Source organism: Taudactylus pleione, unplaced genomic scaffold (assembly GCF_031769625.1).
Source record: "Taudactylus pleione unplaced genomic scaffold, aTauple2 ptg001990l, whole genome shotgun sequence".
Classification (NCBI taxonomy): domain Eukaryota; kingdom Metazoa; phylum Chordata; class Amphibia; order Anura; family Myobatrachidae; genus Taudactylus; species Taudactylus pleione.
In genome coordinates, this window is record NW_028286386.1 from 268,979 (window position 1) to 295,359 (window position 26,381).

The following is a 26,381-nucleotide window of genomic DNA, read 5'->3' on the forward strand; positions in this document are numbered from 1 at the left end:
CCATAAGTTTGCTAATAATCTGCCGGCTGCAGGCACATTCCATTACTTACTAGTGTCCTTGTGGACAACACACCTGGAGCTCTTTAATAGGTAACAGTAGTTAAAGGCTTTCCATTGAATTGCTACATGGGGAGTAGTGGAAGCAGGTTCCAAGAACTAATGACATAGTTATCAATCCATTAAATGACGGCATAATAATGTGAATAATTAAAAGTTAGTATTTCGGTTTACGATAGAAAACCCACACAGCTGTTTATTGCACTTCCTCACATTATGGAAACATTGACTTTTAGTGCTGTAATGTTTTGTCGCAATGCAACACAATTGGAAGCTTATGCAGTAGTAACACAATCACCCTGGTTGGTCAGTGGATGTCTCACTATGGGGCTTGCTGTCTGTATTTCCAACTCACGTTTCCCAGTCGTTGCTTTGCAGGTGCTCCCCTTCTCACCACAGGTGCATTCCTCCAGCTTAGGGTGAATGTAACGTAGCCACTTTTCCTTCGGCTCAAAATATTGCTGCAGCACTTTATCAAAGCACTTGTCTAGAGAATGAAGAAAATTGGGCTATTCCATGAACCTAGTTTGTCCCTAATACACATAATTCCATTCCGTCTGACACACACATATGTAGTAGTACAGTATGTATCTTACATCTTAGATGTGTATCTTTAAATATGTTTGCTTTTAAATTGTTAAACATCAGTTTGACTTTTGTCACTTATTTATCCCATTCAGACTCATTTAATAAAATATATTTTATGCAAATTTAGTGCCAAACTAAAAGTAAGTATAAACTAATATATATATATATATAGCAAGGCAACATGCTCCATTTACTGCATTGGAGAACAAAACAGAACTAGCTATTTGTAATAGTCTTCAATAGTTTTGCACCAGATTTACAGCAAGTAGTCTTTATTTTATAGGGGTGGGTTCTTGCTGTACTTTCTTTCATTTCACATCACTGTGTCAGTTATCTTGCTACTATAAATACAATGCAGAAAGGGAAGAGACAGTCCAACCACTTACGGTACATCTACAGTAGATAATACAATGACAATAACATATTTGCTAAAAGTTTAGCAATTATTACCCATGTAGGCTATAATTTAAAACTGCACAAACCCATACCCTGAAAGGAGTATGACTTTGTCCAAAGTGGGTGTGACTTTGTCCTAATGTGGGTGTGGCTTTGCCCCAAAGTGGGCATGGCTATGTTCAAAAGAGGGTGTGATTGTGCGTGGTTATACAGATAATTAGCAATAATAAATACACACATATCATTTAAAACACCTATGTAACTTAACATCTGATATTTAGGGGTCTATCCATCATCACTTCATTTCTACAAAAGAACATTGTCACCTGCTTTTGTAGAAATTAAGTTTTCGGGCCATTCATCAAAAACTAATGCACAGATATCTCCTGCTTTCCTTTCTCTCTCGGAATGGCCCACTGTCCCCATACATTAGTATGGGGAGAGAATTCATCAAGCTCCTAAAATACAATATTTTCTCCTGCAACTAAGTAGTCCTGGGTTGCAAAGAGGGATCCTTTAGGATCCCTCCGCCCCTGTCCGAATCCTTTCCGATGGATGCTGGGGCTTTTGTGCGCCTGCGTGACCTGTAGGTCACGAAGACGCACTAGTTTTACTGCTCCTAAAGGAAAAGATTCACTGCTTCGAAAGGGGATGTAGTCAGCAGACCGATGGCCTCTAAATCCCGATGGCTGAATCTTGACAAGGGAGTTAAGATAGGCATTGAAATACCGACGCCTATCTTAATCCCGATGCCGGAACACAGAAGGACGGCTGCTCGAGCGAGGTAAGTCCGAGGCGTCCTTAGTGTTAGCTGCGGGGGTAGGGTTAGGTTTAGATTACATAGTGGGGTTAGCATTAGGTTTTAGGGGGGGTTAGGCACCCCTAAGAGGGAAGGTTAGGGTTAGTCACCACTGGGGGGTTAGGATTAGGCACTAAGGGGGGAGGGTTAGGTTTAGGTTACATAGTGGGGTTAGCATTAGGTTTTAGGGGGGGTTAGGATTAGGCACCCCTAAGGGGGAAGGTTAGGGTTAGTCACCACTGGGGGGTTAGGATTAGGCACTAAGGGGGGAGGGTTAGGATTAGGCATGAAGGGTGAGGGTTAGGTTTAAGCACTAACGGGGGGGTTAGAGTTAGGCTATACGCAGGGAGGGTTAGGGGGAGAAGGGGGGAGGGTAAGTATGCTTACCCGACCCCTGTCGGGATACCAACCATCGGTAATCCGCTGTCGGTATTGTGACAGGAAGCATCCCGACAGCCGCCATTACATACCCATTGCTTCGAAAGGAGCAGTGAAAAGACTCAGGAAGACAGATGATTTTCGTATCAGCTGTCTCCGCGCCGGAGCAATGTTGAATTGCTCCAGTGCTCCTTTCGGACCCCGATAATTAACATTATGAATAGAGCCCTTACTGTGTAATTAGTGACTCTTGTCTCAGTATTCACCTTACCTTTATTGCAATCTTTGCCTGTGTATGGTTCCTTACATGTGCATTTATAACTCCTTAAAGTGCTTTCACATTCACCTCTTGGTTCACAAGGGTTATTCTCACAATGATCTGTAGACAATAAATAATGATAAAAAAATATAATAATATTGAAAAGAAAAATAAAACACGGAAGATCAAGTAAATAATAAAAAAAATAATGGCCGTACAGTCTCAAGGCAACTTCATTAAGACAGTGGCATTCTGGGAAAAGTCACACAGAGCAGCAATAAAATAACAATGGGTGAGGGCAGGCTAAGTAACAGTACAGTATCTTGTATGACAAGTGGTGGTAACTTGCAGAGAGGGGGACACAGATAAACACAAAATGAGGCAATGCCCAATGTAAGTGCAGGGGACAAAATGTGACATGGATAATTCTAATGGTGCGTACACACGGGACGATCGACAACGAAAATGATATCATTGTTCGATCTCCCGGGTGTGCTGGATGATCAATATTGATCATCCAGCACACCACCAACTCACCAACGACCCCTATAGTAACCTGGTTGATATCTACCAGGTTAGCCTACATGCACGGGTGATGGACGAGATCGTTATCGTCCATGCTTGACCGCGCATCGCAGGTCGTTGGGCACCAGAAAATGCACGATATGAACAATATGATCGATATCGTTATCGTTCATATCGTCCATTTTAATCGTCCTGTGTGTAAGCACCTTAAGTGTTGAACAAGAGGAAAGAAGGCCCTGCCCATGAGAGCTTACATACTAAGATGGCTGAACAGTTGGAGAGTGAGAACATTAAGAACAAATAGAATTATCGCGTCACATGTTAAAATACTGATAAACTTTTGTCACATAATTGTGTCAAATAACTTCATTTCAGCTCCATTACTTCAGATTAATATTTTCTATTCTATTAATTTACTAAATTTTAGATTTTATATAATAAGGTAAAGTGTATTGAATATACTGCAGTGGCGTAACTAAGGGGGGTCGAGCATGGCGTGTGCCCTGGGAGCCATTGGACTGGCCTCACGGGGGGCGCCGCCGTCCGCGGTCCAGGTCAGTGTAGTGCTGACTGAACGGAGGCCCTGATTCAGAGCCGGACACTCTGACAGAGCGCTCGCTCTGAATCAGGGCCGGCCTTCTTGTTTTTTAGAGCGGCCTCCTAGCCGCTCGCATAGCTGTGGTTGACCACCCACAGTTATAGCGAGCGGCCAGGACCCTTGTGGTAGGGTCTCGTTGCCGCAAGCCCCAGAGAGTTTTCGGCTCTCACAGAGCAGAAATCTCTTCCACTGACATCACTCGTGATGTCAGTGGGGCCGCCCCCAAACGGAGGCGTTCACATGGGAACGCCTCTGTTTGGGCAGCCACTCCCCCGGCCCGCCCACCAAAGGGGGCGTGCTGTCACTCAACATCGATAGCAAGCCCCCTTTGGTACGAGACCCGGAGCGTCGGATTAGCTGTCGCTATCCGGGTCTCGCGCATGCGCACGACTGATCCGGCTCCATCATGCGCATGCGCACTAGACCACCATCAACCCACTTGCGAGCGCATAGCGGGTCTGAATCAGGCCCGGAATTCGGTCAGCACTACACACAGTAACAAACAGACAGCCGCCGGCCGGCTGTTGTGTGTTTGTTTTAATCGGCAGCACCGTCCTGTGCTGCATGGCCGTGCCCCTTACCTCTCCTTGAACGCTTATCCAATATCGCTAGCGGGAGACTAGAGGGCGGGCTCAGGCAGGGAGCAGGGCTGCGCTCCGGACAACGGATTTCCTAGTTCGTGCCGGTGCCCACCACTAATTAGCAGTCAATGAGAGTCAGACAGACTCTCGTTGACTTCTGCGCCCACTTCCGAAGCCGGGCTGAAGCTCATTCATGAGCTCCGTCTACCGGCTCCTGCAGTGGGTGATGGGAGAGACGTCATGATGTTTCTCCCATAATGCAGAGGACAGAGGAGCTGATGGCTGATGTTTGTGTCTGCTGGGGGGGGCACCACTACTGGCTACAGGGGGCACTGCATCGGGGGTAGACCCCTACCGGGGACTACTACTAAGGAGGGGACTTACTCTGGGCACTGCTTCGGGGGGGACTACTACTGGGGGACCACTACTGGGGACTACTACTGGGGGGTGGACCACTACTGGGGACTACTACTGGGGGGGGACTACTACTGGGGGCACTGCATTGGGGGGGACCACTACTGCGGACTATTACTGGGGGCACTGCATCATGGGGGACACTACTGGGGGGACTACTACTGGGGGCACTGCATTGAGGGGGGCAACTACTGGGGACTACTACTGGGGGCACTGCATCATGGGGGACTACTACTGGGGGCACTGCATTGAGGGGGACAACTACTGGCGGCACTATATAAAGGGCACTGTATAGGGGGGACTACTACTGGGGGCACTATATAAGGGGCTTACTACTGGGGGCAGTGCTACTACTGGGGGCACTGCATTGGGGGGGACCACTACTGGGGACTACTACTGGGGGCACTGCATCATGGGGGACCACTACTGGGGGCACTGCATTGAGGGGACTACTACTGGGGGCACTATATAAAGGGCACTGTATAGGGGGGACTACTACTGGGGGCACTATATAAGGGGCTTACTACTGGGGGCACTGCATTGGGGGGGACCACTACTGGGGACTACTACTGGGGGCACTGCATCATGGGGGACCACTACTGGGGGCACTGCATTGAGGGGACTACTACTGGGGGCACTATATAAGGAGCTTACTACTGGGGGCAGTGCACAGGAGGGACCACTACAGGAGGAACTGAAAATGGGGAACCACTACAGGGAGCACTGCATAGGGTGGACAACTACTGGGGGCCTGCATAAGGGAGACAACTACTTCGGGCCTGCATAAGGGGCATAACTACTGGGGGCACTGTATAAGGGACATTCCTGGAGTCCTGCATAAGGGAGATCACTCCTGGGGGCACTGTATAAGGTGCACTGCATATGGGGGATCTCTACTGGGGGCCTGCATATGGGGGATCACTATTGGGGGCACGGTATAAGGGGCACTACTGGGGACCTGCATAAGGGGGATCACTCCTGGGGGCACTGTATAAGGGGCACTGCATATGGGGGATCACTACTGGGGGCCTGCATATGGGGGATCACTACTGGGGGCACTGTTTAAGGGGGACTAATGGGGGGCTGCATAAGGGTGACCACTACAGGGGGCACTGCATATGGGGGACCACTACTGGGGGTACTGTATAAGGGGCACTACTGGGGGCCTGCATAAGAAGAACCCATACTGGGGGCATTGCATACTGGGGGCACTGTATAAGGGCACTACTGGGGGCCTGCATAAGGGGGACCACTACTGGGGGCACTGCATAGAGGGGACTTATAAGGGACATTGCATTAAGGTGTATATGGAAATAAATGCTCCCAGTGACAAGAAAGGGGTGTGTGTCATGTTGACACGCTCCATTTTTCAGTGGCCACGCCCCTTGTGACAATGCCCATTTTTAACCACGCACATGGGGAGGGGGGGGGGCGCGCTCGATTTTTCAATTTACCCTGGGCTCCAAGTACCCTAGTTACACCACTGATATACTGTATATAAAAAAAAAATGTAATAAATGACATACAAAAGTGCAGATGCAGGGGCTGATTCTGAGTCACGTCAGCAACTTTATGCTGATATCACCAATTCCTCTGGTGTATGGTCGTGCGTCTGAATGCGGAAGTGCTGGGACGCCAACTTTGAGCACCTACAGCTGCAACCACTCCTGCAACCACACCCATGACACTCCCATAACAAGATTTTTTGTGTGTTTGAACATCAACATCCCAGTCACAGCCCAGGAAAATATTCCAAGAGTCCACATGGCTGAACAAGTCCTGTGACTCTGTGCAGAGACACCGTGGGATGCATGTGCCGTGCAACTTAGATGTAGACACATGTGCAGTCGCAAAAAATTGGCAACTTACTTGAACATCGTCCCAAAAGGATAAAAAAAAAAAATAACAAAAATGACAGAAATATAACACTAATGAAGTACAATCTGTACACCTAGGACAAGGCAGGGTAACAATGTACAGTACTTCCATTCCAATGGGATCTGCCAAAATACTATTTTATCTACAGAGAATATAAACATTTCTCAGGAAGGTAAATTAGCTGCTAATATGGGGGAGTAAATATCCGCTAGGTGTGATTTATAGCTCATTCCCAGCATATGTGAAATGGGAGTTCTTTGAGATTAATTGGTGTTCCATTAACTCCTGGTTCGCTGGAAGACAGCTAAAAAGAACATCTATGTGTGGGGATAATGGACTGATAGACCTAGCTGCTGGGGAGAAAACATGTATTACAGACATTTTTAATATTAATTATTTAATTGGACTTCTTATCACAACATAAAGTGTCTATATTAGTTGGACTAACTGAGAAGCACACACAGCCAAGTACACTGAGAGTAGAACTACACCAACATAAAAAATATACATAGGTTACAGTAATCTGGGCTCTAAAAACTCTAAAAAACCCACATAAATATGGATCTGGATGATTTGGACCCCTCAATGTCTACAGTACCATATGCTGAAGCCTTGACTGCTTAATATAACCCTCTGTCCAGAGGTTAACAGTTAACAGATAGTAAAGATTGCTGTGCTGTACAGTTCCCAGTTGAAACGTGAAGAAGAGGGACTGAACTTGAAATGTTGTGTTAGTTTCTGTGCTTGCAATAATAAACATATCCCATTAGCAGATGAGTTACTAGCTAATATACATGTGCAGTCTCCAAACAAGTTATTGCAAGAATACAATTTGCAGTTGTTGCATTAATGTATACTGTAATCTTCACTTCTACAAATGCATTATTGACATATTTTCATCAGTCTGGGTTATAGTAGACAGCTTTAAAAGAAAAACACTGGTCAGTGTGGGAATTTCATAGCATACTGATTGCTTTACTTCAAAATGATATTGCTTTTTATCTGTACCTGTGCGAGTGTGAATAGCTATTCATACTGGTGACATGGAGCAAATTATGTGGTAGGGTAAGGAGGACTTATGCAGAAGACTACGTACAATTCCCATCTTTTGCCCCAGTTACCATAAAATACACTCTGCTAGTTAATAAAAATAAATTGATTACAAAGGTCAACTTATGCTTTAAATACAAGTCTCATGTCATCCTGTCATTGGTATGAAACAACAGAAGAGACGAGTGAATTAAGCTGTTATGTTACGTTTAGAAGAAAATTACATATTTACAGTTAAAGATAAATTTACCATTTGACATGAATTTGACACAGCACAACATATATCAGTAAATAGACTACCAACATTTAAAATATCATTTAAACATTTAAAATAACATTGTTACTATGATCCCTAGTTCATAACACCTTCATCCATTAAATAAATCGTTTTTCAATAGCTTTGCAGAGTATAGTGGCCACAATAACACTTGGGAAAATTAAAAAAAAAAAAATGAATCAATTACTACAATTTAGCTTGTAGCAGAAACTCATTACTGTACCTGTGATTTTGTCTCCCTCCACACAGTAGGACCAAAGCTTGTCTTCATCATAGTGTTTTGTGAGTGAGCACCTAATAACACAGGAATGAATAATCCAGCAATTACTGTAAACATACAGTATAGAATCAATTACTCAAGAGCTCACATCTGTAAAAACTACATTCACTAGGGCACATATATTATTACTGCATTTAGGTGTCACATTTGTACTAAACTATACTTCCAAAAAGTGCCTAATTTCCAGTCCCAGGTTTTAAGATTTGTCCCTGGAAATGTACAGGTTTCTCAACACTAGCTTTTGTTTTCTCGTTGAATGAATGTTACAGTGGCAGAACTACATAAGGGGGCAGCCATATACCATCGACTCCATGAGGCCATCGACAGAGTGGGTGAGAGGTGAGTGAGAAGTGTGGGGTACTACTGCTGGGTGGCTCTACGCTGTCAGTCAAATTGATGATAAGGATTTATAACTCAACAGGATCATAATACACTAAAGGCGTATCACAGATTTGGAATCAGATGATTTAGCATACTATACTGAATTGTACATGTGCGACTCAGAACTGTCTGCCCCTCCCCTTAGAATGTAAGCTCTCATGAGCAGGGACCTCTTCCCTCATGTGCTTCTCTTTACATTTTCTTCTACTCTCTACTCCCCATTAGGGCACCTAACACAGGACTGCCAACTCCCGGCAGCTTATTGTGAGTGCTTTAATCACTATTTCAGCAATGAATATAAGTCGTGTCCATTGTCCTGTTCACCTATTAGTTCTATGTACTATGTAAGGTGCTGCGGAACACTTGTGGCGCCATATAAATTAAGGATAATAATAATTATAAACAAATAATATAAACTTTTTCTGATTTTTTTTTTATATCTAAATTTTACATCACTACTCGAAATTATATAATTATAAATGTAAAACCATGTTGCACTGTCTCTAATCAAACAGTTACAACTATATATATAAATCAAAGAGTAAATAAAAGTCCAGAAACAAGTGAAGAAGTAAGTAAAAAGCCTGATAATACATGTGCACTATTTGATGGTGGAAAGCAGAGTAAATAGCATACACCAGCGTAATTTGCAAGTGCACTAAACAGCTCAGAACGTAACCAGTCGTATGGCTTATTGTAGAGCAGTGTGCTTGTACAGCTGCCCGTGCTCACAGTCACATACACTCTGTATCTGGATGGAGCAGAGCTTGAGTGAAACATAGAAATCACCCGTCCTACTATGGCACTCTTACACAGTGACAAGGTGACACCGCGCATGCACTGAAGACCAAATGACGGCCAGCTAGCTCCTGTTCAAAACTTTCTCAAGAAACCAAAAGTTTATCTATCAATGTTGAGGGTCATTGCAACAGTCATATTAAGCAACCATGTAGAGATTACTGCTGATTAGTTTTGAAAGTCTAGTCTACTTTGACTTAACAGTTTATTGCATTTCAAATACCTTACATTGGCTAAAATGATAAAATTAGCAATATGCACAACATTCTATTATACTACGGTGGTTGACTATCAGTTGTTATTAACAGTATTGAAAGACGTTGATATTTTAGTGCCCACTTTAAAAAGAACTGGCAATATATTTTTGAAGTTGAAAATGCAGGTAAAGAACCCCAGTACAGGTATGACATTTATTGTCTGTGATCCATGGGACTTTAGGATACAGGGCTTTAGTGCATTGCTTAGGAAGAAACATTTAAATAGCAATTATAATCTTCATTTCCTTTTGTTAAGTATAGAGGTACCTTATTAACTCAGTCCAGCAACAGCCTTTAGGGCTGGATAACTTGACTTGCTGCGGCCGTGTAGCAGCCTTGTGCGCATGCGCAAGACCCGGCTAGCGATGGGCGCTCCGTCGCTCCGGGTCTCGCATCAAAGGGGGCGAGCTGTCGATGGTGATTGACAGCTCGCCCCATTTGGTAGGCGTGGCCGGGGGGTGGCTTCACAAACGGAGGCGTTCCCAAGCGAACGCCTACCGTTTGTGGGCGGCCCCACTGACATCACCAGTGATGTCAGTGGGAGAGCTTCCGGCTCTATTAGAGCCAGAAGCTCTCTGGGGCTTGCGGCCACGAGACCCTACCACAAGGGTCTTGTCGTAAGCCCGATGGTCGCGATGGTCTTGACCATCACGACCATCATCCTGGCCGCTCACCCACAGCTATGCGAGCGGCCAGGAGGCCGAACGAAAAAAACAAAAACGCCCAGATTTAGAGCGAGCGCTCTTTCAAAGCGTCCGTCTCTGAATCAGGGCCTAAGGACGCTGAGCTGCAGCCTATGTCGCCGGGTTGACACAGGCGTTGGTGCACTGGATTGTGCACTTAGGACGCTGAGGTGCGACCAGTGCCGCCAAGTTGGCACAAGCCGCTGGACGCTAGATTGCGCACTCAGGACTGCGAGTGCACTCTGTGCTGCCAAGATGACACAAACGGCTGGGAGTAGAAATGCACACCGTGTCTCCTAGATGACACAAGCAGCAAACAGCAGATGCTTGTGGACTGTGCTGCCTGGATGGTACAATTGGCAGACAAGAAATAAAGCAAACAGGATAACTGGAACTCGACTGAAACAAACAGGAGACTGGTCACAACCGGAAACACTAGAAAACTATAACCGGCAAGGAATGAAGGGCTGGCTCCAATTTAACAGATACAGGGTCCAATCAGAGCAAGCCCTGCAAGCCTCCCTAATGACAGACTAGTGTGCACCTGGCCTGTGCACACAGAGAAGACAATTAACTAGTGTGCAGCTGACACTGCACACAGACAGACAGGAATGACAGGCTAGGCTAAACACAGACAAAACAGGATTTAATGCAGTGTCCCAGTAGCAACTAAGACTGGAAACTGCAACCAAGATGATCTTCTAACCACAGATCCTAACACCTTTATAAATTTGGAACTTTCTGGATAAGGTTTCTGGGCAAGAGATCCAACACAATCATTATGAAAACCTGACCTTGGCATGTTTAAGCAGTTGTCCATGTTGGTGTTGGGCGATGTATTTTGTACTGCACGTGTCGTGATGGTTTAACGACAATGGGCCTGATTCAGAGCCGGACTCAATTAGCGCTCGCTCGTCCAGAAAATAGGGATGGCTATTCAAATCAACCGTTCGCTCTTTGCGGTCTGTTCACGTCTCTAGGTCTGAACGAGCGAACAAAACTTGCTGTCGTTTTTTGAAAAAATACACCCCCTGGCCGCTCGCATCCTACATCATGTCCGCTATTTATTAGATTAATCGAGTACATCGACCAGGGTATGAACTGCTCGCTATTCTTGGGGTTGGTTTTTGCTACCACAATTTTGCGAGCAGTTCTGGCTATAAAATAACCCAGTAACGTGGTCAATGACACTGCTGTTTTAATTATGCACACCCATAAAACGCCCGTTTTTACCTTTAAGCACACCTGCGTTCGGATCTCCGCTCCCCGTTTTCAAGCACCTTCCCCCGTTACCACCCACATACGCCTACTCCTGTCACTCAAATTATCAGGCATTCGCTATTTTGCGAGCACATGAATTTCGGCCGCACTGACTGGTTCGCGCATGCGTATAACGATCCGCACGCATGCGCAGTTGGGCAAACATCGCTCGGAGCGAACGAGCGGCCGCTTACGAGCGGCTCTGAATCAGGCCCAATGTCCATAGTGAGAATTTGGACACAGAGTGATTGACAGTCAGTGTGTGTTTAAGGGAGGTAACGGGGGTGGCTAAACAAACGCAGGCGTGCTGCGTACATTTTGTGGGCATGTCACAGCCAACAACTACGTCTTTCTACGCAGTTTCACAGGCCCCGGCGACTTACTTCTGATGGACATTCCGAGCAGCCATAGGATTGCTGAGATGTTCAATGGTGCGAGCAATGTGTGACCGACGATGCGTCTTTGTACACAAGCAGTGAACAAATTACAGTGGCTGCGGCATCAGTATAAATTCTAAATCACTGTGTACCAAGTCGCAGCCATGACAAGATTAGTGTCCACCTCTGAATCAGGCCTATTGTGCTCCATTCAGGGATGGACGCTATGCAGATGTTTGCGAGGTGGGCAGAAGTATTTAGTACTGAGCATTTATCTGAATGCATCACAATGGTATAGAGATGGCGGCCGTAGTGAGGGCCTGATTCAGAGATTTTTGCAAAGTTGATATTTACGCAGATCAAGCGATTGTTTGCAATTACACATGCCTGGAAGTCGCACTGCACATTTGCAGTGTTTGCATTGCAAATATATTCGTACAGAGGAAGCACTCACAAAGTCAGTGACAGGTAGTCAGCATTTGGGGGCACAAAAATTAGCATTTGCATTCTCCTCCACAGCATGGGAGCTGCAGTGTTTGCATATGCTGCGTGACTGCTCCATGTGCATCGATGTTACCAATGTTTAGACTGTTGCATGTCATCAGACGGATATGAGAAGGCAGCTGTGGGTGTCCCTATGCTCGGCTGTGCTTCAGAAGGCATTAGCATATTTTAGCAACTGCGATTCATGAGAGAATACAGTTGTGATTGCATTAGTGCACATCTCTAAATTAGGCCCTGAGTATTTAAAATGCAGAGTGATTTACAGTCGGTGTGTGTTTAACTGTTTGAGAAGTAACAGGGGGTGGCTAGTCAAACGCGGGAATGTTGCAAGCGTTTTGTGGATCTGTTGCAGCCAGCGACTTTGTACACAGTTTCATTGGCCCAGGCGGCATGGCCGGCTCGAGGCACGTTCGACCAGTGTGGTCAAACAGGGGCGCCACCCCACAGAGGGCGCACCCCTCCTAACCATTCCCGATTTGAGCGGGACAGTCCCATTTTTCAGGCACTGCTCCGCTGCCACAGCTGTGCGGCGGAGCTGGACCCCAGAGAAGAGAATGGATGCGGCATCAATTCAGTGCAGGAAGAGGGCTGGGGATATCCCAGCTACTGAGGAAGTTAAACGGGAGGCGTGCCATATGGGCACACCCCCAAATAATGACATTTAGGGGTGTGGCCTATGGTAATTAGGTCACGTCCCCATTTTTGGTCGCAGGTATCGGGCGCCTCAGTCCCGTTCTACACAGGGCGCAGCTCCTCCTGGAGCCTGCCCTGCCAGGTGGCTTATTTCAGACAAACTTTCTGAACTGCCATAGGGTTGCTCAGAAGTTTGTTGGTGAGACCGATGGTACTTCTTTACGCAGAAGCAGCGGAATATAGATGCAGCTGGTGGGCTTCTCTGTACAAATGACAGCGGCTGTGGCTTTACTATGAATTCTCAGTATCACTGCATACAAAGACGCAGTCGCGACAGGATTACTAAGGGCCTGATTCAGGAATGGAAGGAATTTGCAGAGCCGCACACAAGCGGCTGTGCAATTCCATCCATCTAAAATGGTAATGCAGAAGAAGGTGTCTGCGATCACCATTGCAACCATTGCGACAATCGGTTGCCATGGTTGCCCCTTTGGCCATGCTGCAGTAGCTGAAGCCTACCACAGCCTGACCGAGTCTTGGCAGGTGCGAGGCCAAAAAATCTGCATCCACTGATGCAGACCTTGGCCTCCTTCCTCCTAGAAAACGGGGGTGACACACCCCCATTTCCAGGAACGCTGTCCAGAAATGCCCAAGCTCTGCCCTCAAATGCAGCAGCATGTGAATCATGCTGCTGCTTAGGAGGATCTGCGGGCGAGATTGCAGGACCCGTTCTGCATGTAAAATGCGCAGACCACTCACCATCGGGTTAGTGTACATCTCTGAATCAGGCCCTAAGTACAATCACTGATCATACTTATAGCAACCCAGTGATTCTCAGGAAAAGTATAACATGATCACTTACTGCTAATAGTAATAACAAACTTTGCATAGTAATCTTAATATACCAGTAATTTGAACATGGGCATGGTTTTCTGCTGAAACAAGGGCAGAATTTTTTTAGGTGGTGGTGGGGGGTGTGGATCGAGCGATTGCTTGCCATTGAGCATGCATACAATCCACACTGCGCGTGCGTAGCGATTACGGACGCACAGAGGAGTCCATCGCACAGTGAGTGACAGGTAGTCAGTGTTTTTCGGGTGGTAACAGGGATGGGGGGTAATAAAACGCAGGTGTGTCTGACTGTTTTAACGCTGTTACATAAGCGTGTATAAATTAGCCATTATGATCTCCTAGGCAGCATGAGATCTATCTGCGTGTCAGGAGAGCTGTCGAGTCTGCAGCAAGTTAAAGCTTCCGCAAGGACAAGATGGCCGCTCGATTTTATCAATATTTACGCATTTAAGCGACGTTATACACATATGAGAAGGCAGCAGTGGGCGTCCTTATGCTTGGGTAAACTTTGGAACTATTAGCATATTTTCGCAGCTGCGTTCCTTGGAAATCGCAACTGTGATCGCATTAGTGTCCATCTCTTATACAGGCCCACAGTGAGGATTTATTGGCAGGGACAGTGAGGGACAGTTATTGACCGTCTGAGGGAGGTAACTGGGGGGAAGGCTGCCACCGTTTTCTGGGTGTGTTCTATTCAGCCGCTGCAATTTGGTCCACAGTTGGACTGGCCCCATCGTCTAAGTTGAGACGGACATTCTGAGACACGAGCGACCGATGTTGCATTTTTTGTACGCAAGCTGTGGATTTCAGATGCCAGAGGTGGGTGTACACAAGACAGCGGCCGGTCATTACTATTTTTTTGAAAGTCCGCTCTGCATTAGCAAATGCATCTGCGTCCACCTCTCAATCAGGACCATTGTGACTACCGACAAGATAATACTTCCCCTGATTTTTTCCTGTATAGTGCAAAACAGAATACACAAGAATATAAATCTTAAAAGTGAGTCATATATGCTCATGATGAATTACCCCCCTTCCCTTCCAATATTATTTTAAATAGTAAAAGAAAACAATAAATAAAATTGTTCTGTTCCAGACATATGCCTCTTTATGCTGCCCATCCACTAGGCGATGGAGCGATAATGATGGTCGTTATTGCTCCATCGCTTGGTAATCACCCACAAATCGGGAAGTAAAAGGTTAAAAACGACCAGGGATGCACGCGCCCGCTGGTCGTTTTTAACAAAAATCATCGCCCGAACATGACAGTCAACCTGACGACCGCCGTCAGGTTACCATGTTCGGGGATGACTGATCTGCATACACTGAACGTCTGAAGTGTATGCACTTCACCCCGCAGGAGACGACGGCGTCGTAATCGTGCCGTCGTCCCCTCATCGTGTAATGGATGGGCAGCATTAGTCTTTATGCTAAATACAGACCATGGGGTGATTCAATTCAAAGCTATGACCAAGAAGTGCTGGAGAAACAGCCGTAACGCCAGCATCATGCAACCAACAAAATGGCACATTTTACCTCGCATCCCATAGAGGTGCACAGGAAAACGGAGGTCTACTATAATTGCTCCATGAGTTACTGTGATTCTGTGTTACAGACGTGTCATTATACACTATTGTACCAGTCCCACCAAACAGTCCTTCTTGATGCTCCAGCTCTGTGCAATTTGGCCTGAGGCTGAGCTGAGCATCTTTTTTTGCTTGAATGTGTCTTAGTCGCAATACAATGCAATAAAACCCCTTAACAAGGCTGCACTGATTAATCTGATATGCGACACTTGTACATCTGTGTGCAGATGAGTCTGAAACTGTATATGAAGTGCTACCATGCAGCGGCCGCAGCATCTTTTCATGCTAAGTTCCATTTAAAACAAATTCCTGTGCTATTGAAGTCACAGCCCGGTGTCAGTGGTACAGACTGACTGCTGTTTTGCTGCTACTACAGTGTAAATAAGTTTCAAGTTTAAAGAAAAAGTTGCTACGCTAAACTGCGCTGCGCAGCTCACTCGTGCCAGGCGTCTCGCACTGTATGGCTTATTGAGGCTAGGTGTATGAGGACACATCTGTATCCAAGTGATGTATATGTTTGTCAGAAGTATAATCACACCAGTTTGTTACAACATATAAAGCAGCACAAGCACACTATCACTGTAGACTGACAAGAGCTGTGACATTTATGCTGCCCATACACGGTACGATATATAGCAGCCGATCTGACAGATTGGTACAGTATAGCTGCTATATCGTACCGTGTGTGGGCATGATATCGGCCAGTGCGTGCTCCCGTGGGGTCGTACATCGCACCTCCAGATCTTACGGCATGTTCACTTGATCTGGGGATGCGATGTACGATCCCATGCAGTGCTATGCGGGTGGGGGAGGGGGTGCCGGCATATCGGGTGGTCGGCCACCCCCAGTATGTCGGCCATCGGAACGGCCGTCGGGTCCCAAGGTGCATGCCGCACCTTGTATGGGGGCCTTTAGAGTGCCAGGATAAAGAACAGGAAGGATTACTTATCAGTACCCTCTTCCCTGTCGAAGGGCCTGATTCATTGATGGATGCTAATGCCAGCGCCACTGCGACTTTTTACACAGTATGATTGCGGCTGTATGCTAATGCTACAGGTGATGGAATTTGTACAGAGACCCCCACCAGTTGCGGCGCTAATCCGCAGTGTAAACAAATCACACCATTGGTAGCACCATCAAACACTGCACCAGCCCTATGGAGGTGCAGAATGTCTGTCTGAACATGGCCGCCAAAATCAGTGCAACTGCAGAAAAAGTCGTAGTCACTGACTACAACACGTCCACGTCTGGCTAGCCACACTCATTACCACCCAGAAATGCCCACTGAAATTTCACACCTCTGTGTCCACATTCGCACTGCGTCCACGGCGGTAATATGCACAACGCGATTTGGTTGCATGCGCCGACTGAAAACATTGTCCACTTGCCTTTCAAATCGGTACTGCGTTTACCTCTGCATCAGGCCCTGAATGTGTGCCCTATGGTTTACCTCACACAGTTTTCAAAAATTTAATTTTCTACCGGTAAAGGAAGGAAAATAATTTCTAAATGAGATTCTTTCTCAACAAAATACATAAATATTTTCCTTTACTTCATGAACTCGGGGAGCGGAGTATTGAAAAAAGAGAATGTGCCTTCATGCAGTATTGTGGAAAAATATGTACTAAAAAGTGAATGTCCCAGCAAAACGTGCAATGGAAAAAAGGACCCTGCTCTGGGAACGTGGATTTCTTGGAAAAAGATGGCATGTCTAGGAAAAGAAGATGTTAGGACATAGCCTAGAAATAAAATGATTTTATACCCTAATCATGCAGAACGCACAAGCAGCTTCTGCTGATTAAAATATGTGGCATGCCTAAATTCTGTGTGTGACTGCGGGTGTATCTGCATGCGAAATGATACGTTACAGTGTCTGCGGCTGTGACACTGTAACGTAGCATTTTGTATGCAGATACACCCACAGTCACACACAGAGAGCATACCGCAGGCAGGCCGCAGATCATTTTAATCACCGTACAGAGGGCAAAACAAGACAGGACAGGGTAACATAGTAAACAACAATACAGTGGACAAGTAACAATTAGAATTACAACTCTCAACACAGTCACTGATGCAAGGGGTGAAATGGAAATATTCAGTGTCAGCTGAAATCTGTAGCTACTGGCATGGGTGCATATTTCATGGGGCTTGGAGTCTAAAGGGAAGGGGAGACAAACGGAGAGTGAGCAAGTGTATGGGAGCTAAGGGCAGGAGCAGGGGTGAGAGAATTGGAGAGTGCAAGAGGGTGAGGTAGACTACGTGGTGACATGATTAAGTGGGGGATGGATATGCTTTTATGAACAGGTGGGTTTAATTGCTTAATTACATTACTGAAATCATGTGCTGTACTTTGAAAGAAGGAGCCACATTAAAAAGCACATTGCAGCCTTCTAATGTGAGGGGGGCTGTCCATGCTGCAGTCCGGTCCCTGGTCTGTTCCTTCTGCGCCTACCAGGTGTATTGTGCATGCACAATGCATCTGGCACGGCCTTTGGCTGGCGCATGCTCACAAAAATCGTCTACTAGGGACTGCAACGACTGCAGCCGCTAGAAGCCAGGTAGTGCTCATCGAAAGGCAGGAGTGGACTGGCAGAGAGAGCATCTGCCCTGGGACTGCCAGTCTGGCTATGATAGCAGGGATCTCTTTTAATAGAAAGCCACTGTCAGAGAAGACTCACTGGGGGTGGCAGATTTAACCGTGGGAATGCAGTCCTAAAGCACCCCTAGGTAAAATCCACCACTGTTTAGCAAAGTAGTAGGGCGACAGCAGATAGTAGTAGCAGAGTAAAGGTGTCACAGAAATGCGTTGCGGTATGTGCTTAGTGCAGTAGTCCCCCAGATAAGAAGTTAGAGGTACACATGTATTGGCCAAGGTGCTGATTGTACTGTGTGTGTATTGCAGGTGTTGGTGGCGGTTAGTCCACACGTGGTATGCTTAACCAGTTCTTGGAGTCATTGTAATCTGGTAGAATAGAAAGTAACAAATGACACAGGGATATGACAGGTGTAACAGTGGTAGGCAATCTGTCTGGAATATAGCAGCCTGGAGCTTAGTGTAATGCTGGGCATTTTAGTACGCCAGGCGTGATCTGAGGAAATGCCTTGGCGGATGGTAGCCCTGGTATCCTACTATGTATCGGTGGTGGTATAGAGTACCTGTGGTTATGACTGTTATAACTCCGGCTGTGGTGAGAGTCTCAGAGTCCGTCCTATCTTCATGGATACAACGGAGTAGAGATCAGGGCCGTAGCTAGGGTAGTGCGGCCGATGCCATCGCACATGGCACCACAGGTCAGAGGGCGCTGTTTGGGCCTGTCAAATTTCTGTTTATTATCATTCTTGCTTGTAGCTTCCTCTTATTTTATCCCCAGCATCTCCTGGCCTCTCCTATACCTTCCCTGGTCCTTCCCCATGAAGCCATGTCCCTTTGAAAAATGAGGGGGGCGCCAATGCTCTTTCTGGCACAGGGCACCAAAAAGTCTAGCTACGCCTCTGGTAAAGATGCATGGAGAGGCTGCGCATGTGCAGTAGCACACGTCAAAGGTCAGACCCCTTCTTACTGAGCTCCGGTGGGTCCTAGTGACCGTCAGGTCAGTGTAACTAACAGGATGTTAGAGGGAGGCAGTGCAGGAGCACACTCCTTCCAACAAGTTTGTGTTATGAAGAGGTCATTTTGATGAAAAAGAAAATAGACCATATCCTCTTTCAAATGTTTTTACAAATCAAGTTATGTTTACAAACCCTCTAGCCGTCACCAAAATGTTATTTCATGTGACAAATACCCGATAACAGATTTTACTTAAGATAAACTTAAAGTTACGTATGAAGCCGTAAGTACACTCCAGAGCATTCACATCTGTGTCATCTGCAATATCTAAACTAAAGAAAGCAACTGTTGTTAATTATCAGCCTGGAAAAGGTTAAAAGGCCATTTCCAAACAATTTAGGGTCCACGATTCTACAGTGAGAAAGATTATCTACAAATGTAGAAAACTAAGATAGTTGGCATCATACCAGGGAATTGACCAAAGATAAGGCCATATACGATGATCCAGGAAATTGCAAATAAGACAACACAGTAAATGTCAAATATCAGGCCTCTACTCTCCAAAAATGACTGAACACGTATGGCTTTCATGGAAGTGTAACTGGGACAAATACCCTACATTAAAGTCGAAAAGACAGTACAGCTAAGGTTCACAAAGTTACTTCTGAGCAAAATAAAAATATAAGACTTCTGGAACAATGGGCATAAATCAGAGTTGTATGTTATTGCACAGTTGTGCAAATTTGTACACAGAGGCTGTGCAATAATATGATAAATAGACGCCTCCTGATGGCTTCTGTGATCTGCTGCTGTATCCCTCCTCCACCCCCAAACGGCTGCAGCATGTCAATCATGCTGCGGCCTAGGGGTCATTGCAACCATCGTTGCAGACACCAATCGGCACACGCGTAGTACAGATCCTGCACATGCACCAATCGGCAACCATCAAAGCTCTACACAAACCATAGGTTTTGCATACAATTCTGAATCAGGCCCAATGTCCTCTCAATGGATGAGACCACAGTGAATCAGTTTGACCTTAATATACAATGCCATGGTTGGTGAAAGCCAAATACAGCAACAAGACCTTGATACCAACCAACAAGCACAGTAATGGAGGGGTAATGACTTGGGGCTGTTTTGGGAAAAACATTGGATCTCATTTAGAGCTGGATGCGTTTGCTCTCAACAAGAAAGACAATAGCAAGAAAATAGTACTTCTATGAGTATGTAAATATAATTCACCCAGTAACAGATGTAAGGGTACAGAAGTCTGCAATATGAAAAAAATCCTGATACAGTGCCCACGTGTAGCATGGAATGAGTACATTATGGAATAACATTTGTATATCCAACTATAATTGAAACCAATTGAATTTATCATGAAATCCTCTATGTACAAGAGTGTTCCTGGGGAAAATGTGAGGCCACCTGTTCATTAACTGAAACTTGGATGAGACTGGATCATACTGTACAACAGGACAATGATTCCTTCTAAGCCAGGGGTGGGCAATAAGCGGTCCTCCAGCTACTGGTGAACTACACATCTCAGCATGACCTGCAACAGTTTTAGCGTGGCCAAATAGCAAAAATGTAGCAGGGCATGGTGGGATGTGTAGTTCTACAACAGCTAGAGGGCCGCTTATTGCACACCCCTGTTCTAAGCACACCAGTAAATCTGAAACTGATTTACAGAAATAGAAAAAAGACAAGCATTAAGGTTTTGGACTTACCAAGTCAAGTCCAGACCTTATTATTGCAGTGTAACATTATGAGATTAACTGTTGCTATGCTGGAAAGAAGAATGGGACAAAGGGCCTGATTCAGAGCCGGACGCTCTGAAAGAGCGCTCCCTCTGAATCAGGGCGTTTTTTTTTTGTGCAGCCTCCTGGACGCTCACTAGGCTGTGGGTGACCACCCACAGCTATTGCGAGCGGCCAGGATGATGGTGGTGATGGTGAAGACCATCGGGGCTTGTGACAAGACCCTTGTGGTAGGGTGTCGTGGCCGCAAGCCCCAGAGAGCTTCTGGCTCTAATAGAACCGGAAGCTCTCCCACTGACATCACTGGTGATGTCAGTGGGGCCGCCCACAAACGGCAGGCGTTCGCATGGGAACGCCTCTGTTTGTGAAGCCACCCCCGCCACGCCTACAAAACGGGGCGAGCTGTCGATCAACATGGACAGCCGCCCCTTTTGTAGTGAGCCACGGAGCGAGAGAATTTCTCTCTCGCTCCGGGGGTTGTGCACGCGCAGTGCGGCTGCTGCCCATGCGCAGAGCACATCATCGACCCGCTCGCGAGCACTCAAGTGCTTGCGAGCGGGTCTGAAACAGGCCCAAAGTTCCTCAAGCGTAATGCAAAAAAATAATAAACTTATAAAGAAAACAATCACTTAAAGTTATTGCTGCTATACTGTAGGATATTCTAGAAAGCTGTCATAGGGTGTATTGATTTTTTCCCATGTGGGTTTTCCATGTTGGATTAATTTTTGTTGAATAAATAATGACAAAGTAATATGTGTGATGTATTATTTACATATGCGGTCATGCAGTTTAAGGTCTTGGAAACTATTAGAGGACTGATGCAGAACTGTAAAATGCGTTCACTAAAAAACGCAATTGCAGGGATATGCAAAGTTGCAATATTACAGGATGCACGCAGGTCAGCACTGATAGTATATGCGGAACAGGAAAAAGAAAGAGCTCTAGTAACTGGTGCACACTCTGAAAATCATATGCATTAATTAAAATTTAACTTTCATTTCGGCCGATTTTCACCCAAAAACTGCAAAATCTGCCATTTTTCTCCAACAAACAGGCGAAAGGTTTTCTTCTGCAGGGTCCATAGGAATCCACAGGCATACCATGGGGTAATGTGGATGGAGAGATCCAGGCACCAAACAGTTAAAGCTTTCAGCTCCCAGGATGCCTCGGGTCCTCCTCCATATATACCATACACCTTTGTAACAGGGGACTGCTCAAGCAGTCCTAAGCTTTTATATTATGTTTTGTTTCTCTGTTTTTGGGTTGGCAGTACTGAGCGTCTGAATTCCGCGGGTCTCGGCTGAGCGTGCTAGCAGCGATGATGGGACCCAGACTGCAACTGGATGCACGGAGATGTCAAGTAAGGCGATTCCTAGCTTATGGGAAATCGCGCATGGCAGACCTTGCTTCTGGCACAGGAAAAGTACCGGAAGCCACTGCAGTCAGGGCCTGGAGCGTCCGCGTGTCAAATAGATATTTTATTTGCATCCACTTCCACCCTCAGGGCGTGCTGTGCTCTGTGCGCCCCTAGGCAGGTATCTCACAGTAAACTCACCACTGTCCACAGCTGATGTACCGGATTCACACAAATCTTATTTGTGCGGCCTGATTTCCAGGGCGATATTACATAATTACTCTATGCTAACTGGCTTAGGACTCAATCGCCACCAGACCTTAGTTCTAATGTCATACTTACCGACTTTCCTAACATCCTCTCTGGGCTGCTCCCGGAGAGGAGGCACTGCGGCATAATTAGGCCCCGTCCCTTTCACTGGAAAAGCCTGCGATTTGCGGGTCTGCAAGGAGGGGTGGGGCTTAATGACGCGATTCATGTAATTTAGCCCCGCCCCCTCCCCACAGATCCGCAAATTCTCCCCATCCTGCCCACTTTACTAGGAAGTTGGCAGGATGCGGGACTTCTGCCTACTCTTTCGGGGGTTCGTGGGGCTACCCGAAAAATCAGGAGCCTCCCGCTATTTCCGGGAGAGTAGGCAAGTATGTCTTATGTTCATGTATGTAAAAACACATATATGAAAGAGGATGTACTTTCTTTTTCACATGACTGCATATATACCAATATTATTAGTAGTACATTTATAGTATTTATAATAGTATGTAGATATATCTAATAAATAGATATATCTAATAAATCTAATAAATTCTACAATACAGCAATGCACAATATGACATGACATGGGCCTGTGACAAATCAAAAGTTAAAGAAGACCTTTTTGTTTTCAGCACCATAGCTGACTTTATGCGTATATAACTGGTGCAGCTGTCAACAGAGATGTCAGACTTTATGGCCTTTGGTTTACATGAGTAGGCTTGATTGACATTGAAGATATATATGTCCTGCTGCAATTATGGGCCTGAATTAGAGGTGGATGCGGTTGTGTCCTCTCTTACATCTGTTGCTGGAGTCACGGCAGCAATAATATACAAGTGCTAGTCTCTGCCTTCCCCTGGTGTAGTAGCCTGCATCTGACCAATCACTGAGACGCCCACTTTCAGCGCCTCTGCACCCTGTAACACCGCCGGCGATTCTTCACACGCCACCATCGACATACCATTGCGTGCACCATCAACACCATGCACCTGCCCTGTGGCAGGTTCAGTTTCTCCTTTGTGGCTGCGGCTCTGCATCACAGCCACTTTCGCTGACACGAAATTGACGCTCCCATAACACCCCCAAGAAATTTACTTTTTTGGGGGTTCACATCAGGCCTCCTCCCAGTGATCACCCAGGAACACCTATCACTTTCCCACCCCATATCTGACACTGCCTGTCCTGATCGCAGCAGCTACTTTACGCATGCGTCATGGAGGTTTTCAGGACTGTGCAGTTGCAAATAATCGCTCAACTACACAACCATCGGCATTGTGTTTGAATTGTGTATGGCTCTAAACGAAGCCCTGTGTGTTCTAGCAAACCAAGGAAAGAAGTAGTAAGAGTAGGAGCAATGATCGGGTGGGTCCTGAAGAAGACTGGGGAACAGATGACAGGTTCTGCTGTGTAATAACAGTAGTCTGCTGTGTAATAATTGATATAAACAGCCTTACCATGGTCTGGGGCCCTGCTTTCCTCTTCTGATACAGGAGCGGTGTACCATACGAGCATGATGAAAAGGGAAATGGCACAGCTGGCCGCTCTCCGTTAGAACTGAGGGTAATACAAGAAGACACTGAAGAATATCATATTGTAATAAGACCATTGCAAAAACTTTCACACACAGACACCTTTTAAATAACAAAATGCAAAGCAATAAATTGTCAGAACAATAAACTTGCTTAGTCTCACCTAAGCCAGATTTATGTCTCGGCCCTTCTTTGTTTCTCTGTAATAATAAACATATACATGTAAATGAATTAGAGTAAATCCTGGACAAACCACTGATGCTTGATAGTACTACGGTCTATCTATGCTCATTCAGATCTGCTCCACATCCAAGTTCCTATAGCTAGGAAAAGCACATTCACACAAAAAACAGGTTCTCAAACTCGGTCCTCAGGACGCCAAACAGTGCATGTTTTCCATGTCTCCGCACAGAATCACAAGTTAAATACTTAGCTCCACCTGTGAATCTTTTAAAATGTGTCAGTGAGTAATGAATACACCTGTGCACTTGCTAGGTGGCCTGGAAAATGTGACCTGTGTGGGGTCCTGAGGACCGAGTTTGAGAACCACTGGCAAAGATTTCACCTAGTGCCTTTCAGTAACACACTATCAAGGTTATGCTCCATATATTTATCTGCAATGATAAATGCAATATACCAAGGGAGGTAATCTCTGACATTGTCACAAGAACTGAGCAGGTTACTAGCTAGATATTTCTATCATATACCTTATATGACATATAACTAAATAGCACTAATTGTTGTAATACATATGTAACAATGCTAGAAAATACTTACTGGTTTGGCCTGCACGGTGACCAGCAAAACAAGCCAGCAGGGGAGAAAGAGATCCTTCATGGTCTCTACACAAAAAGCTTCTAAGCTCATAGGTAAAAGACAAAGGTTAGGGTTTTCTTTGCAGAAAGCCTAAACTGTGTTTGGGTAAAATAAAGGACATTCACCCTTTACCTCTGCTTCACACTGCAGGTATAGGAGGGGGTGAAGGGCAGCCTTTCTGCTTTATCTGTCAACAAAGTGCAACAATTTAATAAAATGGATACCTTTATGATATGCCACACATTCTCTTATATTAACTTATAGCTTCAGCAACTGTACTGTACAAGTACTGCACCTGATATCATTCCAACTGTTTCTTATAGTTCTTACATTTTGATGGCACACTTTCAGGGCCACTAAGTCAGAATAACACTAAACATCTTGGGCGGAATTCAATTGTTTTCAGCCCCCTTCGCGCCCGACGGAGCTATTCAATTGTTGCTCCTGCTGGGCGCGATCAGCTGCCAGCGCTCCATTTCAGCTCGCAGCCCCAAGTGGGGTGCGAACTGAAGTGGGCAAAAAGTGACCTGTTTGGGCGCCCAAACGGCACTTTTCGCGATCGCGCCCAGCACTTTGGTCGGGGGAAGCCGATTTACGTGGCTAAACCCGACCACTTTGGGCGTGATCAGCGCGAAAAGCTGGAACAATTGAATAGCAGCCCACGATCTCCTGTCACTTTAGACGGGAGATCCGTACAGCAAAAACAATTGAATTCCGCCCCTTGTGTCTGTGTCCATTTTGCACTCGTAGGGGTGTGTGGTATGTTAGGTCAACAGTTATCATGTCGGTATGAGAATGTTGACATGGTCGAAATGTCAGCATGCAGCATATCTACAGTGACTGAAGACAGTCATCATTTCTACACGGGTGACATGTCCACCCGATAGCATGTTAACATAACATCCCTGGTGGCTGAGCAGTCATGTACCTGGTCCCATCAGCTGCAGTGGCTCCAGCATGGCTTCCGGCGGTCATGTGACCATCACTTCTGTGCATACACAGAGCGACAGTTTGGGTGAGTATATTCTGCTTAACCCCTAACCTAACCTCTTTCCCCCCTACAGCCTAACTCTAACCACCCCCTATCGCCTAACTCTCCTGGCAGCGCCTAAACGTAACCTTTGACATTCTGAGGACAATGTGACTGGATCTCCACGTAGGAATATATAGTTAGGAGTCAAGAAGTAGTTGGAATGAAATTAATACTCAGCTGCATGGGGAGGTGTTATTGAGGGGTATTTAGAGATGGATGGGCAAATTATCCTAGCTGTACTCTAAATCACAATATTATATTAAATCCTTTTAAGCTGCATGCAAAATTGGTATTTTCCCTATATGAAAAAAAAGATTTGTATTTGCACTGCCTGCATTGTAATGTGGTTTGTCCAGGTGTAAATTTGCACCATTTAGATGTCCTTCAGTGGCATAATTATAGCGGGCCCAAGGGGTGTGCTTGCTATGGGGCCCGACGGGTTAGGGGGCCCGACGGGCCAGCAAGCAACCTCCTGCACCATGGCGGGTTTTTTTTTTTTTTTAACTTTTAAAGCTACCCAGGTGGCCGCATGAGCGGAGGGCGGGTGGCCCTTACTGACGTCAGACGCTCAGGCTCCGACCCTGGTACCTCCGGACAAGTGTAGAATGTACAATGATTGTACATTCTACATTTGTCCGGAGGTACCAGGGGTGGAGCCTGAGTGTCTGGCATC

General features: G+C 45.9%; 1 protein-coding gene across 2 annotated transcripts in view; it reads right to left on the reverse strand.

Annotated features, from left to right (window-relative positions):
• Positions 1-26,381, reverse strand: part of F12 (coagulation factor XII) — a 64,383-nt gene that overhangs the window by 25,603 nt on the left and 12,399 nt on the right. For both annotated transcript variants that reach the window (XM_088465460.1, XM_088465459.1), the window contains 5 exons: positions 24,023-24,059; positions 23,785-23,884; positions 8,024-8,094; positions 2,490-2,597; positions 413-544 (listed from right to left, as the gene is read on the reverse strand). In XM_088465460.1, coding sequence (XP_088321586.1) covers positions 413-544; positions 2,490-2,597; positions 8,024-8,094; positions 23,785-23,834 — 361 coding nt within the window. In that variant the 5' untranslated portion in view covers positions 23,835-23,884; positions 24,023-24,059. The remainder of the gene's footprint in view (positions 1-412; positions 545-2,489; positions 2,598-8,023; positions 8,095-23,784; positions 23,885-24,022; positions 24,060-26,381) is intronic.